We start from the raw sequence: 17,615 nt of genomic DNA, 5'->3' as shown, positions 1-17,615 counted from the left end.
TATATAGTCAAATAATTTTTGACAAAGGGGCCAACAACACACAATGGAGAAAAGAAAGCCTCTTCAATAAATGGTGCTGGGAAAACTGGAAAGCCACATGCAAAAGAATGAAACTGGACTACAGTTTGTCCCCCTGTACTAAAATTAACTCAAAATGGATCAAAGATCTAAACATAAGACCTGAAACAATTAAGTACATAGAAGAAGACATAGGTACTAAAATCATGGACCTGGGTTTTAAAGAGCAGTTTATGAATTTGACTCCAAAGGCAAGAGAAGTGAAGGCAAAAATTAATGAATGGGACTACATCAGACTAAGAAGTTTTTGCTCAGCAAGAGAAACTGATAACAAAATAAACAGACAGCCAACTAAATGGGAAATGATATTTTCAAACAACAGCTCAGATAAGGGCCTAATATCCAAAATATACCAAGAACTCATAAAACTCAACAACAAACAAACAAACAATCCAATAAAAAAAATGAGAAGAGGACATGAACAGACACTTCTCCCAGGAAGAAATACAAATGGTCAACAGATATATGAAAAGATGCTCATCTTCTTTAGTTATTAGAGAAATGCACATCAAAACTGCAATGAGATACCACCTCACACCTGTTAGATTAGCTATTATTAACAAGACAGGTAATAGCAAATGTTGAAGAGGCTGTGGAGAAAAAGGAACCCTCATACACTGTTGGTGGGAATGTAAAGTAGGAGAACCATTATGGAAGAAAGTATGGTGGTTCCTCACAAAACTGAAAATAGAACTACCTTATGACCCAGCAATCCCTCTACTGGGTATATACCCCAAAAACTCAGAAACATTGATATGTAAAGACACATGCAGCCCCATGTTTATTGCAGCATTGTTCACAGTGGCCAGGACATGGAAACAACCAAAAAGCCCGTCAATAGATGACTGGATAAAGAAGATGTGGCACATATACACTATGGAATACTACTCAGCCATAAGAAATGATGACATCGGATCATTTACAGCAAAATGGTGGGATCTTGATAACATTATACGAAGTGAATAAGTAAATCAGAAAAAACCAGGAACTGCATTATTCCATATGTAGGTGGGACATAAAAGTGAAACTAAGAGACATTGATAAGAGTGTGGTGGTTATGGGGGGAGGGAGGAAAGGAAGAGGGAAAGTGGGAGGGGGAGGGGCACAAAGAAAACTAGATAGAAGGTTACAGAGGACAATCTGACTTTGGGTGATGGGTATGCAACATAATTGAACGACAAGATAACCTGGACTTGTTATCTTTGAATATATGTATCCTGATTTATTGATGTCGCCCCATTAAAAAATAAAATTATTCAAAAAAAAAAAGAAACAAAATATGCATTCTATAAGATATATAAAATGAAAGAAAAATAGAAATACATAAATAATGCAATTTGACATCTTCATATGAGAAAGTGGAATGCTCCTGCAGTTAGAAATTGAACATGAGGGTCTGTCTGATTCAGCGGAAAAGGAAAAGCTACGAGTGACATCCTCTCTACCATTTATGCTTAGCAAGTTACCTTGTTGCCAAGGAAAGACAAATACAAGAGTAACAAAAGTAAATGAAAATGATATGAAAAACTCTCAAAATACAGGGCTAACTCAGTTGCATTTAAATTCAATGCCTGAAAACCTTGATGAAAAGTAAAATATCTGTATTTAGATTTAATAAACCATATAGTTCATCTAGATCAGTGGTAGTCAACCTGGTCCCTACCGCCCACTAGTGGGCGTTTCCAGCTTTCATGCTAAGCAGTAGCGGAGCAACCAAAGTATAAATAAAAAGATAGATTTAACTATAGTAAGTTGTTTTATAAAGACTTATTCTACCAAACTTAGCGAAAATCTGACATAAAGTACTTGGTAAGTAATTATTATTATGTGCTTTAACTTGCTGTAACTCTGCTTTATAAATTTTATAAAGTAAAGTTACTTCCCTACTTTATAAATCACCATTACTGTGGAACCGGTGGGCAGTTAGAAAATTTTACTAACAGAGATACAAAAGTGTGCGGTAGATATAAAAAGGTTGACTACCCCTGATCTAGATGCTAACAAAATAGATCAATAATTACACTAGTATAGAGAGAATTTTAAGTATTTTTATGAAAAAGTAAACAATAATGAATAATCATTTAGTATTGAAAATTTTTATTTTAAAAGTGGGTAATACAACTGTAAAAAAATAATAAAGTCTAGGTAAAGAAATATTTTTAAAATATTACAAATATTTTAGAAATGGATCATTTTCCAGAACAGCCTGTTATCTGGAAACTAAATGTCGACATCAGATTTCATAGTTCTGACAATGAATTAGAACCTTGAAATTAGCTGCAATAATGTACCTTAGTTAGGGGCAGACAAAAAAAAAAGAAAAAAAAGAAAAGAATATCCAATTTCCCAACCTTTTCTGCAAACAGATTTTTTATCTTGAAAATTACACTTGCTTTCAAGGTTCTTGGCATTGTTTAAATTCATAACCTTGTCTCTTATTTAGTTCACTTGTTCACTCCCCAAGCAAGTCTAAAACCCAGTAAATTACTATAACAGTTTACCAATAAAATATTCTCCAAACAATTTTCTCTTAATTTTTAAAATGTAGAGTTTTATTACAATTAGGTAACTACTTAATTCTGGCACAAGACCTCTGAAATGTTGTTTCTCAAACACTAATGGGTCTTGGAAAAGTTTGAAACTTTCAATTCATTAGGACTTAGAGTAGCTGTTTTGTACCAAAGAATGAGTATTGATGGAGACATTGGGAGCAAATGCATAATTTTATGAAATATGATGAAAACATAAGGGTTTTGTTATGATGCATGTAGCAATCAAGAACCTGTTTCTTTTTCACTGGCTCCTAAAAAGTACCTCCTGTATAATTATTAAATAAAAACATTCACTTATTCAGTACTCAGCTAGCTTTTAAACTCTGAGTAAGAGAAGTACACAGTGAGAGAGGTACTTACATGGTTTCCTTGGATACTGGATGATGCCATTCAGGTCTATTTTTCATCTGAAAGTGGTGCCCTGTGGAGAAATGAGGTTTGGTGAGTGGCTGTTTATACATAGTAAGTAAATAGAAACTTTGTTTATTTTACAAAGCATTTTTGTATTTTGACCTAGATTTCCTTTACTCATCACACCCAACCCTTATAAACAGCAATAATACAGTAGAATAGGTACTTTGCACAACTCTTTTTAACACCACTTAAGAAATTGTTATTATTAAAGAGAAACTCAGAGTGCTTTGTCTAAGCACATTACTTCTTGGTCTGCTTAAATATCCTGAGTAACTATATTTATGTCAGATGTATCAATGAACGCTGCCTTCCTCTCTACTTTCCTTCAAAAGGAATTGTTCTCAAGCTTTCAGGAAAGAAATTAATCTTTAAAAAATTCACATACATGATAAATGTCCTTACCTTCATCAAAGAGTAAGAGAACGCTAGTTTTAGTCAGCTCCTGAACACCCACAAGCATAGGCTGCAATTTTAAATGTTGTAGTAGGATCCTAGATTGCCATTAATTTAAGCGCTATGAGCATACAATTTTGACATTCAGTCTCTCAGAACTACATGCCTTCTATTTTGGTAGCATGATTAATCCTCCTATGTGATAAGTTTTAACCTTCTAATATTTCTTTGGATCAAAAAGAACAAATGGCAACTAACTTTAATGCTCAACACAATTTAATAACCTGAAATGAAGGAAGTGTGTAGTATATGTTTCCATTAAAAAGTTTCCAGCCACAAATAATTGAATAAAAACTTGTCTTGTTCCAAGATTATTCGTGGAAATGTAATTTTGGAGTCTGTATGAAATAAGGATACTTGCTTTCTTACCATATAAAAGCAATCTCATTTTTTTAGGAATGATTTTTGGATAGACTTCCGATTTGATATTTTCTATTTGAACTGAGAAGCCTAAGGGCTTGGAAGGGGGAGGGGAGAGAAGCAGTTCTGTGTTCTTTTGCCAGCACTGACAAAGGTCTGGTTGTCAGTGATACCTTTACAGCTAAATTTACTCCAGAGTGACAGGAACAGGTGCACCTCAGCTTGCCAGACACTTGTGCACTGGGATCACGCATCTTACGGCTTGACGATCAAGGGGGGAAAGCCTGGGTCTTCATAGAAAAGGAGAGGAGGCAAACGCAGCCCAAACTGGGGGGTTTCTCTTCAAAGCCAGCTGGTCTGGCTTTATTCTACAGGAATTTTTTTACCTGTCAGAGTTTGGACAACAAAGCCCTCAGCAGGTGCTGACGGGTACAACTTCCTGGAGAAGCAGAAAGGCACTGGTGAGTTTTAATTGCCAAAATATATATTTTTTAATCTCTAAAAGTTGATTTTTATTATCCTAGAAGAAGCATTACTGAGGTACCTACATTCAGAAAATTGATGAGACCAATGGAATCAGAGCCAATTAACTCAACAGTGGGTTTGCCTGGTGTAGAAAGTGGCGGTTACCATTTGACAATTTTTTTAGTTAAAAATTTTTTTTTAATACTTTATATTTTTAATAGTGGTCTCTTTCATTACTATCTTCAGTACCTGAAAGGTAAAGAATTAATTATATATAATATTAGACTATTTAAGTAAACACAAATATCATTTCATCTTTTTTTCTAATTCTATCATCATGTATTATGAATAAAATGCTATTTTTCAATAAATCAAGTGGTGCATGCTCTTTTTAAACATTTCATATACTACTATTTTTTGTGTGTTTATGTGTCAGGAATATGATTAGGGAGAATACTAAGTTAATTTATTTTAAATACACTGTTTAAAAACATGTATTGCACAGAATATTTAATAATTAAAAGTGGCAACATTTTCTCATTAATTTACAAAGAGGTTCTTTAGAAAAAATTCCTTGAAATAAACAACCAAAACAGTTCTAAAGCATGTTTTTACATCATTGATTTCTAAAAGTAGTACATTTATATGTTTGGTATTTTTATTTTGTGAATTCTAAAGTTTAGGCAAAAATATTTTTATGTTCGAAATAGGATTTTAATTAATGCAAAACATGGAAAAACAAAACCACATGTTAAGACATATTTTTAAAAAGTGATTTTATTTCGAGAACTCATTCTTTTAACTTTGCTTCAAGCCTTTCTCTACAAATTGTTGTATTATACCAAATTGAAAACATTTATTTAAGCCAGTAAGGAGCTCAAAGCTAGAGACTATACATAGTAAACATATGAAACCATTTTAATAAACCAAATTCCATATTCACAAGCAACTTGGACTAATGAATGTAAAAAACATACAGCATACATTGATCAGGAATGCTATAAATTATTATGCATAAAATCAATTTTTGGGGCTGTGGGGGGTAGAATTGGTGCTTAAGAAGAGAAAAGCCCACAAATATAAATTACTAACAAGATGAGACAATTGTTTTATTATGAGGACCCCATAAATAATTTTCAATCTACATGTGTAACACATAGTTATATACTGGAAAAATAACAAAATATGACTTTTTAAAAATGACTACTATATTTAAAACAATTTTTCAATTAATGATTATACAGATATGTCATAAATTTATATAATTTATTCTTTTAGAATAATGTTGCTGCTTAAAATTATAAAATATTTGTAGTTTAAAAAATTACCAGAAATGACCCACCTAACAAAAATATAATATTTTAATACATAATCTTATCTACATTTAATGAACCAATATTTCAAAAATTAAGACCCAAATCTGAATTTCATTATAAATGATTATATGTAGAATATTATTCAGAAAATTAAAGCATATTTTATTTTTAAAAAAGAATATTTTGTGCTTTTAAAGAGCTATTTTCATGCTATTCTTTTTCATTTTGATTCTGTCATCTGAGTAACCATGGTTGCTAAATTTTTTAGATAACTTCACTAGTCCTTTAAAAAATGAGTATGTACTCCATGCACTTGATGAATTGTTTTTTTTTATCTGGTCAGTTAAGTACTATATTACTAAGGAATCAGAGACATGCTTTTATAGATAACAAAATACAACACAATTGTATGTACACTCTTAAGTCAACTTCAGAATTATATTTGTTACATCTTTATGTGTATTACTATTGGCTATAATTATTATACTATTTGTAATTCACACCAAATATAAGCAATAATTTCAAAAAAACTTCTTCCAAACTAGTTTCATGACCCTTCAGAATTATTAAAGTGTGACTGAACCTGTTAGTAACAACGTTAAGTTTAGTCTAAAATTTTCTAAATAACTAAAATTTATGGTTTTAACCATATCCTGAAATGTAGGCGCAATCTAAAATTCCACGTTTTTTTCTTTTAATTATGAGAAGCTTTAATCCCTAGTTTGACACACAGCTACATGTTTGTCTTTTTCTGACAGCTCCTCCACTTTCATGGCATGAAAATACCTATGCCAACTCCTTCAATATATAGAAATGGTTTCTTTAATAAGTACTAGTCAGAAATTGTGGTCTAAAGTCACTATAAGTCAGTCATATGTGCCCTAAAAGGTTAATTTGAAAACAGCATTTTAAGCATTATTTGCAATATATCTTCAGATTTTAAGGCTAGCTTATTTAAATTAGAAAAAAGTAATTATTCCCTATTTTTGAAAAACATTTTATCTTATATATTCATAAAGATAATCTTGATTCTCTAACAACTAACTTCAATAAATTACAATCCAAGTATCAACCTATTTAATTTCAGGACAATAAAGTTTCCAGCTAGAATGATTTACTTGTAAGTATTTTAAGAAACAAAAATATTTTGGTAGCTTTATATGTATCTCCTCATTGACCAGACACCTGACTGACAGCTGTCAACTGTCTGGTTACTTTACGTAACCCAGTAAAGATAAAAATTACATATTACTCATCCCTGTTGATAATACCTGGTGCCAGTAGGTATTCAAATAGGAATAACTAGACTGCAGATATAAAGAAGTAAAAGAGGAATCATTACAACCAACTCCCGTTCCTCCTTTGTCACTTCCCCTTCCTGTTCTTATTTATCCCACTTCTCCTGATGTCCACATTTCACACTTACAAAGACTTAATTTCCTTACATGCCATTCAGATGTTTTAACAAGTGTATGTCCATGAAAATACTGGGCAGCCAAGTAATGATGCCCACATATTACTTTCAACCAAATCATTTGGGCTCATGAAATCTTTGAGATACAGGAAAATGTCCTTGAAGCTTTCCACTTCTCATTTTAAAGAAAATAAAACAGAAGCACAAAAGTGAAATTTACCACCTGACCTGTGGTGGCGCAGCGGATAAAGTATCAACCAGGACTGCTGAGGATGCCAGTCTGAGACCCCAGGTTTTCCAGGTCAAGGCACATCTGAGAAACACCTGCGAGTTGGTGCCTCCTTCTCCCTTGCCTTTCTCTCTGTCTCTTCTATTTAAAATCAATAAATAAAATCTAAAAGAAAAAGTTAAAAAAATGAAACTTACCCAAAGTCACCAACGTGAGGATGTAGATGCAGACTGAGGTGTGTCTGCCAACTTCATAGCTAGTGATTTTTTTCTTAGATGAGCTATCAAACTACATGTGAAAAAGAGAACATGGAATTAAAGTGAATTACATTTCCCTGCAGAACAGTTAGTCACCAAATTTAGTACATTCTTGGACAAATGCACAATTTTATCAGAGCATATTAAAATATAGTTTTAAAAAGAGCAGAAACACATTAAAATAATTATGGTACATTTTTTAATTCTCTTTACCATTTAAATTGATTTCCAAACTGAATATATTGATGCTGTATGTAAAATAGAAAAAAAAATCAGTGGCAATATCTATGTTTAGATGGATGCAGAAATCAAAAGTTGAGGTTGCAAAGTTTTTTGAAATCTTAAGGAATAATTAAAAATACAAAATATATCAAAGCATAAACATATGTATAATACTCAAATAATACTCATGTGCAGAATATATTAAACAGTTCATATAACTGACTCAACACTAACTAGTGTGTGTGTGTGTGTGTGTGTGTGTGTGTGTGTGTGTGTGTCTGTAACTGCCAAACCTCTCTGGACTCCAAAAGCCTCCTCAGCAAGTGTTTCCTAACAGCTCAGAAAACCTATGACTCAATAATGCCATATTAATATAGGTGTCTTATGTTAACTCAAATAATTATTAATTACATCAATAAATTTTATCAATAAATAGTTATTGTTATACTAGAATATAATGATATGCTATACAACATACTGACTCAGACAAGGTCATGAAAATATATTCAAACTAAATAATTGTTTTCTGACCCTTCAGAAAAGAAACCATTTAGGAGATATCAACCTTGTTGTTAATTTAAAAGAATTTATCTTAGCCTTGGGTTTGCAGAAGCATTTGCTTTAAAACCCAGACATGCGAATAATAAATAAGAGGGGGCAGTTTAAAAAGCTGATAGAAGATATGGAAGAAAATTGTGTACAGGGTTCTCTTCAAGATAGGTCTAAAATAATCACCAATAGCTCTCTAATACAATTTAGCAACTAAATTATATATCAAAATTTACAAATGTATTTGCTTATCCTACTATATTTAGTACAAATCAACATTACTTATTAATTAGCAAACCACTTAACAATATGCAATAACAGTATGCAAATCAATTTTAAGTACAATAATGAGTAAATTATATCCATTTCTAACAGTTGTTAAGAAATGGGTGTCATAACAAAATATGCAAAATCACAAAACTTTCAAAAAATTCAGTTATCTCCCTGTATCTCAAAGGGGTGTTAGTGAAAGTAAGATGTCTCTCACTGGCTTTTTAAAGATCATCAACATTTTCTCTTTAGAATTGAATAGTGCTATCCAAAGAGTACCAGAGCAGAAGTAGGCAGTTCTGAGTCATAGTCTCTGTTTCACTGCTTAGTGATTTTGTGATTGGAAACAAGTCGTGTAACCTCTGTGAGGCTACTGAACTGATGCGAGTCTGCTGGGCTGTTTGGGCTATGTGTAAATCATAGGAAAGGAAGTTTTAGTTATCCAGTAAAGGATGTTTCCTCTACTTCATGTGAATCCCAGAAGAATCCTAGAGCATATTGGTGGCTTCAATCTGCAGTGGCATTCCTTGCCCTGTCCCTATTGCTATAAGTAGCCCACCATGTCTGCATTCCAAATAATTAAAACTAACAACAGTATTTAGCCTGTGAAACCAGTGGGCAAAACAAAATCACTCTGTAATACACTACCAACCAGCTGGCCATATTTTTCCCAGTTGGGTACCCTGGTAACAAAACATGAAAGCTCTCACCCTCAAAATTATATTACCACACATAGCTCTGTAAGGCTCAGTTGACACAAAGGACTTAATGGTCAATTAATGTTTTTATTTTTATAAAATGGAAGAAAAATTTTCAATGAAAAATAATATCTACCACACTCACTGCTGTAAGTAAACTAGTATGAGAACGTGTTTGTGTAAGAAAAAGAAAACATTGTAATAAGAAACAGTAGCATCAGAGAACCCCTAATCTGAAATGTTAAAAATATCTGGATCCAGGAGGGGTTAATGGCAACAGCTGAGTCTGGAGAGAGGTTAAAAGGCCGCGTTGCCAGGGACGGCCCTGTTGTGAAGTCCCTTTATAACTGCTCGGCAGGCAGGGGTGACTACCGAGGTCATAGTAACAGTTGCATTGATTAGTGAAAAGCCACATTTCTCAAGTGATCATGAACAGTGCTAGTCCTGGTTGCAAAGAATCTAGGCTCACGAATAGCTGGGGGTTCCTGAAGCCTGAGCGGTCTGTCAGGCACTAATGGCAGAGGAACCTGGACCTGAAGCCACTGGGCAGGCTTCTCAGACAGGAACATACTCCATCCAAAGAAAGGGCTACCTTTCTGATGAGTAAAGATGAAGATAGTTCAGAAATTTGGGAGAATTAGGTCCTCATATTGGTTAATCAGTTTTCTAATTACAGTGGACAATATATATATGGCATGTCTACTTGCTCTTTAACAATATGAAGCAATTTAGGCAATGGAAATAGTAATATTATTTTGAACTCTCACTCTTACTATTTTGAAAGGTGTTTACTAATTTAAAGTTCCATAAAACTTGTTAAGATTAGTTGAGAGAACAGAAACAAATAATAGGAAAAAGTCAAAGTTGTTAAATTAGAAGGCCTTTGCAGGTCTATGCTACTCTTACCCTAAGGCGGTGGCTTGCCAGCAAAATGTATATAAAGAAACACCTGAGGAGCTAGATAAAATGCAGACTCCTGAGACTGTGGGTCAGTGGGCCTGAGGTGGGGCCAAGATCTGGATGAATTTCAGGCACTCTGATAAACTCTTCTCTACTAGATTGTTCTGTCCTCCCAAGAGCTTTTTTTTTCTTTTTCTTTAAAGATTTTATTTATTGATTTTAGAGAGAGGGAGAGAGAAAAGTGGCAGGAGAGGGGGATGAGGAGCAGGAAGCATCAAATTGTAGTAGTTGTTCCTCTTATGTGCCTTGACTAGGAAATACCTGGGTTTCAAACCGACAACCTCAGCATTCCAGTTTGACACTTTATCCACTGCGTCACCACAAGTCCAGCAACAAGAGCCTTTTCTTTAAGAGGGTTGGTTCTCCCATACAGTAGCAAGAAAACTAGCACTTACATAGTTCATTTATTTAAATTATTTTTATGTGGATTGGTGAATAATAAAGTTCCCCCAATACTAGTTATAAGCCAAAGATCATTCTCAAATTCTCCTTGAATTTCAGGCACTAAATAATACAGTTTGAAATATGAAAAGTGGTTTGAACTGACTCTTCAAGAATGCCATAAAAAAGAAACAGCATAGACAGTACTATGAGAAGTCGGCATGCATACACATTAAGTTTTAGAATACTCAATCATCACTGGCCTGGAGAGTTTGAGTTTCTGGACTAGCAATAATGTAAAGGAAACCAAAGGCTTTATTTTCCTGTGTGCGAGTCAGTGTGTGGCCACACACTGCACAAACTAGAATCTTATAGCTATATAAGGTTGAGATGAGATATGTGGATGAATAAACATAAATCCTTAAAAAACATTACATAAATAACACAGAACTTGTCTTATTTATTGTGACTTCATCATCATTGTTATCAGAATAATTATGATTAAGAAGAAATATCACAGAAACTCTTCTATATTATCTATATCATATATCACTTATTTAGAGATAAGCTCCTTTGTTAGCAGTATTTTATTTTGAAGTGATTCAGATAAATAGAAAAATATTGTTAATAACGTCCTATGACCTGAAACAGAAAATAAAACTTACAAAGCAGTGAAAAAATATGATTGCTAATAACCAGTCATGTCTGTGTAACTTTACTGAGTCTACAACTGAAAATTTAACAAATTACAACTGATGATAAAGAGATGGAGCAGAAAAGATGAGGGAAGAAAGGAAAGAAGAAGGAAATGGAAAAAAATGGGGAGAAATTCTATTAATTAGTTATTTAGTTATTACTAACAGGAATCAAAAGGAACCAGAAAATGTAGAATGTTTCTCACTCCTCTTTAAATAGTATTCAAAAACTTTTACTTAGAACCATATTTCATCATTTCTAAATCTCTTCAGAGTGATGATTTTTAATATAAAGTACATCCCATTTGATATGGATACTCAGCATTTACAGGTTTAATGCTGTACAGACTTGGGTAATGTCTAATTTATGTGCCCCATTTCTGCACATAGGAAGATGCTTTATCAGTGATTTCACTGAGGAGATGAAAGGAAGAATGCATTTTGCCCTCCAACCTTGAACCTCTAGCCAAATCTTCCAAATTCTACCCTTCATCCAGGAAGCAACACATATTGTCTTCACAGGGTTTTTACACCCCCTTCAAGATGTTTCTGGAGAAATAATCACTACTTATACTTCTGGTGGCTTTGGGGGCAGGGGCAGAAGAAAGTGTGCACAGGGTAAGACCAAGTGACAGCCCAAGGGACATGTGGCAACTGTGTGCCTCCCATGCAAAGAGCAAATAAAGGCTAGAACAACAGGTACTAAAGTGTACAATACTTTTTAAAAATAATAAGTACACAAATTTTCAAGCAGCATCATGACATTCTGTTGATAGCTCATCTTCCAATTCCAACCTTTTGTAAAACAGTAAATTTTTTTTCTTCAATTAAGAGTAAGAATTCCCATTGACTTGGACCCAGGGCTAACCTGTATGTTGGCCAATGCAGTGACTTTAGGGAAGGGAGAGAGGGCCAGGAGTACCTGAGACATGCTGAAAGTCTCCTGCCAAAAGCGTCTCCTGACCAACACAGCAGAAAATTTGTAGAATTTGTGTAGTCATGGATACTCCTTTGGATTATGAACTCTTTTCAGAAAACTTTTGAGAAGTTTATTTAAAGTAGTAGTGTGTTGCTGTATGCTACGAAATAATCTGTTGGAATGACCAGCCCCTCTGACAGAACATAGTCCAGGAGAATTCTGACACATAGAGGCTGCTGAGGAACGAAGGGACCTTGTAGGTCCCATCAGTGAAAGGCTGTGAGGAGGTAGAGGCATTCAATAAAGAACTGTTATTGATTTTAAAAATTGCTGCTGGGTGAATGGAGCATGCCAGAGAAAAGAAGGACAAGCTGATGGTGAGTATGGGGAAGTTGGTGACAAAAAAGACAAGCTTCAGCAATCTTTTAATTTTGCCTATATGACACAGATAATATTGATTTATAAGGAATTAAAAACTCAAGTTTAATACGAAGCCACTAATTAGATGTCTTAATGCCAAAGTTAATCAATAAGCAATTTAGAAGATGTCTGATGTAACTAAAAAATAATATATTTTAGTTTTAATCTGGACAAATGGATCTATAATTATTTTTGTAAGTCTGATAGAATCAAATATGAATGCAAAAAAAAAGGTTTCTCTGAAAAGAATATTATAGGGACAAGGATATTACACTGACAAGGGTAATATAAATCGGCAATCCGAAAATCTAAGACTTTTTGGTATAACATATATTGATTTAATCAACATATTATCATAAATACTGTGTGTGTTATATTTATTCCAAGTATAAAATGCTCTTTTATGAAATAAAAGTTACTTTGAAGCATGTAAGCTGATAGAAAATATCTTCTAAAATATTGTTAGATAACTGAGACATTGAGATGTTTTTCATAAATATGGGATAGTCCTTGAAAGTGAAATAGTACAATAATAGCTAATAGTTATTGAGTGTTTTTTACATGTCAGGCACTAAGTGCCTAGAGAAGTATAATTTTATGTCCTCATCTCAGTAAAATTATCATCCTGGATAGGGACTGCCAGTTAACCCATTTTACAATAAGGACATTAGAAGATTAATGTCAAATTATTATTAAGTGTCCTAAACCAGGATCTCTGTAACCCTTCCCTGCCTGTTGAACGTTCTTTGAAAAGGTATGTCCCATGATATTCATACATGATGCATAACTTTTCATTAGTGAAACTGATATTCTTAAAAATTATCTGACTTGCCCTGGCCAGTTTGCTCAGTGGATAGAGCATTGGCCTGGCCTGGCATATGGACACGCCAAGTTTCATTCCCAGTCAGGGCACACAGGGAGGTGAACATCTGCTTCTCATCCCACCCTCTCCCCCTCCTGCAGCCTGTGGCTCGACTGGTTCGATTGGTTTGAGCATAGGCCCCAATACTGAAGATAGCTCGGTTTGTCTGAGCCCTGTCAGCCTTAGATACCAAAAATAGCTTGATTGATATGAGCATCAGCTGTGGATGGGGGGTTGCTGGTTGGCTCTTGGTCGGGGCATATGCAGAAGTCTGTCTCACTATCTCTCCTTCTCTCACTTAAAAAAAAATTATCAGACCTTTTATGAGTGTTACTTACCAAGATGTCTCCTTAAATGCTATACATTCATATCAGGGATACTCTTGAAATTCCCTTTTTGTATCTGTAATTAATGTCATTTATAAAGCAGATATCAAGTAATCTGCTGATTTGTAATGACATCATAATTGCTATCAAGCACCTTATTCACTACATTTGACTTGGATTTAGTTTCAGCAACAAATTCACCCTTAATGACCAACATCTGCCGACAATAAGATTGGTGTTAAGAATGCATGGCAAATTCCAAGGAACTTTGAATTGTGCAAAGACAACATTAAAATAACCAAGTAACTTCTTAAAGTGTCTACCTTGAAGAAGATAACACATGTTTGGACAAGTATTTCTGAAATATTTTCTGATGGGGAAAAAAGATATCAATTATATCATGTTCTGCTCTCATCATCTCTAAATGATCGAAGGTTATGATTACAAGGAAGCACTATAGCGTTGTCGCTAAGGGCATCTATTGGAAAACAAACGTAGTATCATGTCCTTTGTCTCACACTTACAAGCTGTGTGATCCAGGGCAGGTAATATCACCTCTCTAAACTTTAGTTTTAAAAAAAATCTGTTAAATGGGGGGAATAGCAGTACTGCATGAAAGGTTGTTGTTTCAATAATAAGGTTAGCCTGACCTGGCGGTGGCGCAGTGGATAGACTCTATCCGATAGAGAGTAGGACTGGGATGCGGTAGACCCAGGTTTGAGACCCCGAAGTCGCCAGCTTGAGCACAGGATCATCTGGTTTGAGCAAAGCTCGACAGCTTGAACCCAAGGTCACTGGCTTGTGAGCAAGGGGTTACTCAGTCTGCTGTAGCCCCAAGGTCAAGGCACATATGAGAAAGCAATCAATGAACAACTTAAGTGCCACAATGAAAAACTGATGATTGATGCTTCTCATCTCTCTGCGTTCCTGTCTGTCTGTCCCTTTCTATCCCTTTCTCTGACTCTTGCTCTGTCTCTGTAAAAAAAAAAAAAAAAAGCATGCAGCATTAAAAAAAATAATGTTATAAAGCAAGTAATACAATACAATCAAATTAAATAAAGCAGTTAATACAACACTGACAAATAGTGAGTAACCATTAAATGGTAGGTATTTTGAACTTACTTCTCTCAACACACATTCTAATGTGATAGTATTGCTTCTGCACATATATTACAAGTATCATTGCAGTACAAATATAAATATTGATATAGAAATATTTAACTATAAATTTAGTTTAAAAAACCATCTATAAGGTATCAGACCTCTTTGGCCCTTTGTTTTTGGGTTTTTGATTCAGTGAGGTGCATACATTGGTTAAAAAAAGTTTTAATCATCGACTTAAATTTAAGAGTCTTATTACATGTTACTTTTAATACTTATTATATTCCAAAATAACTTAGAGACTTCATTCCAAATAATAAAAATTAATTCTCTCTATTCCTAGTAAATTACACTATGGATAAAGTTATGTATCTCATTTTTAAATCTAGTATGTATTGGAAGCATACAAATCTATGTATGCTTTCTTGAAAAATTAAAATATAAATGCTTTTGCTTGGCTTAAAATTTTAGATTGTAAATAAAATGCTTTAAAATAATTTTGTACGTTCTCAATTAAGTTAAATATCATCATTTGGAAAATAACCTAGAGATATAGAAGAAACAAGGTATATTTTGCAGCATGCTAGTTTTATAATCTCCTTTCTAGACTCCTTTGTCTTAACTTGGTATTCCTATTGAGGAGAAGTAGCATGAATACCAGATATAATGATTATACACATCCCAAATGGGACTTTATTAAAACCAAAAATGCAAACTGTCGATGCCTTCTGTTTTTAAAAAGTGGCAAACAGTCCCTAGATGTAGCTGTAATGTTGATCATATGTCCAACAGACAACTACTTCTAGATCCCTCTTGCACAAAATGCTCTGTTAGGTATTCCACGGGCTCTCCCTTCCCAGCAGGCCACTGCCCAGCGCTGCTGCCATAGATGGCCATCAGACATTTGGAATGACATCAGGAGATAATCTGAGCAGGCTCTGCCCTAAAGAATTCAAGCTAGCAGGAGACTTAAGATATCAATGTCTTCTTGGATGACAACATTCCAAAGGTCAACCAGGGTGAAAAGAGGATGGACTTGAAGTTTCCAGTGCCTTTCATCAATCAAGCAGAGCTAACAAGTGTGAGGAAGCATCACTTAAAAACGAATAAATGAGCCTGACCAGGCGGTGGTGCTGTGGATAGAGCGTCGGACTGGGATGCGGAGGATCCAGGTTCGAGACCCCGAGGTCGCCAGCTTGAGCACGGGCTCATCTGGTTTGAGCAAAGCTCACCAGCTTGGACCCCAGGTCGCTGGCTCAAGCAAGGGATTACTCAGTCTGCTGAAGGCCCATGGTCAAGGCACATATGAGAAAGCAGTCAATGAACAACTAAGGTGTTGCAACGAAAAACTAATAATTGATGCTTTTCATCTCTCTTCATTCCTGTCTGTCCCTATCTGTCCCTCTCACTCTCTCTCTGTCTCTGAAAAAAAAAAGTGAATGAATAAATACATAAACAAACAAACAAAAACTAAGGCAGCCTGAAATTATGCTGAAGGTACTATGAAAGAGAAATGAGGCAACGTCTACCCATTAAATCAGGGAATTTTAGGACTGAAGAGACCTCTGCCTCTTATAGGTAAAACTTATGAACAGTTCTCATCTTAAACCAATTCCTAACCCTTTGACAATCACTTGTCCAACTTTTCCTCTTGTGACAACTCCAGTATGACTGAATATGGGACTTAATGATATAGAAATATAACTTTTCTATAGGAGAATAAGAATGGCTTTTACTGCAGTTTACCATTGTCCCAGGCCTGAGCCTATATTGAGTAACTGGTTTAATTCTCATAAAGAAGATTTAAAGGTAGTACTTTATGTTCCACATTATACAGATAAGGAAACTGAGATAAAGGAAGGGTCAGTAAGTTGTGCATAATCATACAGTTAACACACCATAGAGCCAACTGGTTTTGGGCCACATAGCCTCTTCCTAGACAGACTAGCCAGGGAGAGACTATGGTCTGCTAGCACGTCTGCAAGCACCTGAAGAAGGAAAAGATTTTCTATTAGTTTATTAGCTTTCAGGAAAAAGAGAAAGAAGAACCCTTTCTACCAAATCATATGGTAAGTTAACAAGAGGAATAAACACAATAATTCAAATATGCTTCAGCTTAGGGAGAACGCAAGCTTTATAAAATATTTTATTGTTATTATTTTAAAATTATTTATTATCATGAGTTCTCCTATCCAAACATTTAAGACCTTCACTAAGGGTTAACTTAAAAGCTAATTGCTATAAATGGCTAGAATTCATACCAAAATTTCACCCCAAAATAACAATTAAGAAGTATAAGGGATAAATATGACAAAAACTAACCACTCAAACAAGCAAAACATTGAAGTTAGAAAGTTAATTCTTTGTCTCTAAATCTTTACGATGTATTCTGTTGCCTTATATGTCTCAAATAGTGTAATTTATAATTAAGCTTGTTCATGTTATTAACATTTCTGGTCAAATTTCACCCTAGTGATATCAGTCTTAAGATATAATTAATGTAACTGATAATATCTTCATAGAATTTGAAGATTATGCTTTGCTAACAATTATCACCCTTCTAACACCTTTCCTCCCTGACCTTAATAATGCTTTCTAGCACTTACTTTAAAAAAGTTCCATTTCATCAGAATTTTATGTGTTTTTTATAAGAAATTTTATAAGCACAATGTTA

The 17,615-nt window shown here is 34.3% G+C and overlaps 2 protein-coding genes across 11 annotated transcripts in view; one reads left to right on the top strand and one right to left on the bottom strand.

The window, feature by feature from the left end:
* The window catches only part of LOC136404256 (uncharacterized), a 156,906-nt gene that overhangs the window by 131,203 nt on the left and 8,088 nt on the right, over nt 1-17,615 (bottom strand). Inside the window, exons 3-4 of the mRNA XM_066383636.1 lie at nt 7,479-7,569; nt 2,991-3,051 (exon numbers count right to left, since the gene is read on the bottom strand). Coding sequence (XP_066239733.1) covers nt 2,991-3,051; nt 7,479-7,569 — 152 coding nt within the window. The remainder of the gene's footprint in view (nt 1-2,990; nt 3,052-7,478; nt 7,570-17,615) is intronic.
* MEF2C (myocyte enhancer factor 2C) overlaps nt 4,132-17,615 on the top strand; it is a 168,233-nt gene continuing 154,749 nt past the window's right edge. For 6 of the 10 annotated variants that reach the window (XM_066381810.1, XM_066381811.1, XM_066381812.1 and 3 more), the window contains exon 1: nt 4,133-4,318. The gene's annotated coding sequence lies outside the window, so the exon portion shown is untranslated. Of the gene's footprint in view, nt 4,319-17,615 lie in introns of all 10 variants that reach the window. The other 4 variants (XM_066381821.1, XM_066381820.1, XM_066381817.1 and 1 more) reach the window with 2 other exon arrangements.

Source organism: Saccopteryx leptura, chromosome 4 (genome assembly GCF_036850995.1).
Source record: "Saccopteryx leptura isolate mSacLep1 chromosome 4, mSacLep1_pri_phased_curated, whole genome shotgun sequence".
Classification (NCBI taxonomy): domain Eukaryota; kingdom Metazoa; phylum Chordata; class Mammalia; order Chiroptera; family Emballonuridae; genus Saccopteryx; species Saccopteryx leptura.
Note: the sequence above shows the minus strand (reverse complement) of the source record. Positions and strands in the feature narration are given on the sequence as shown.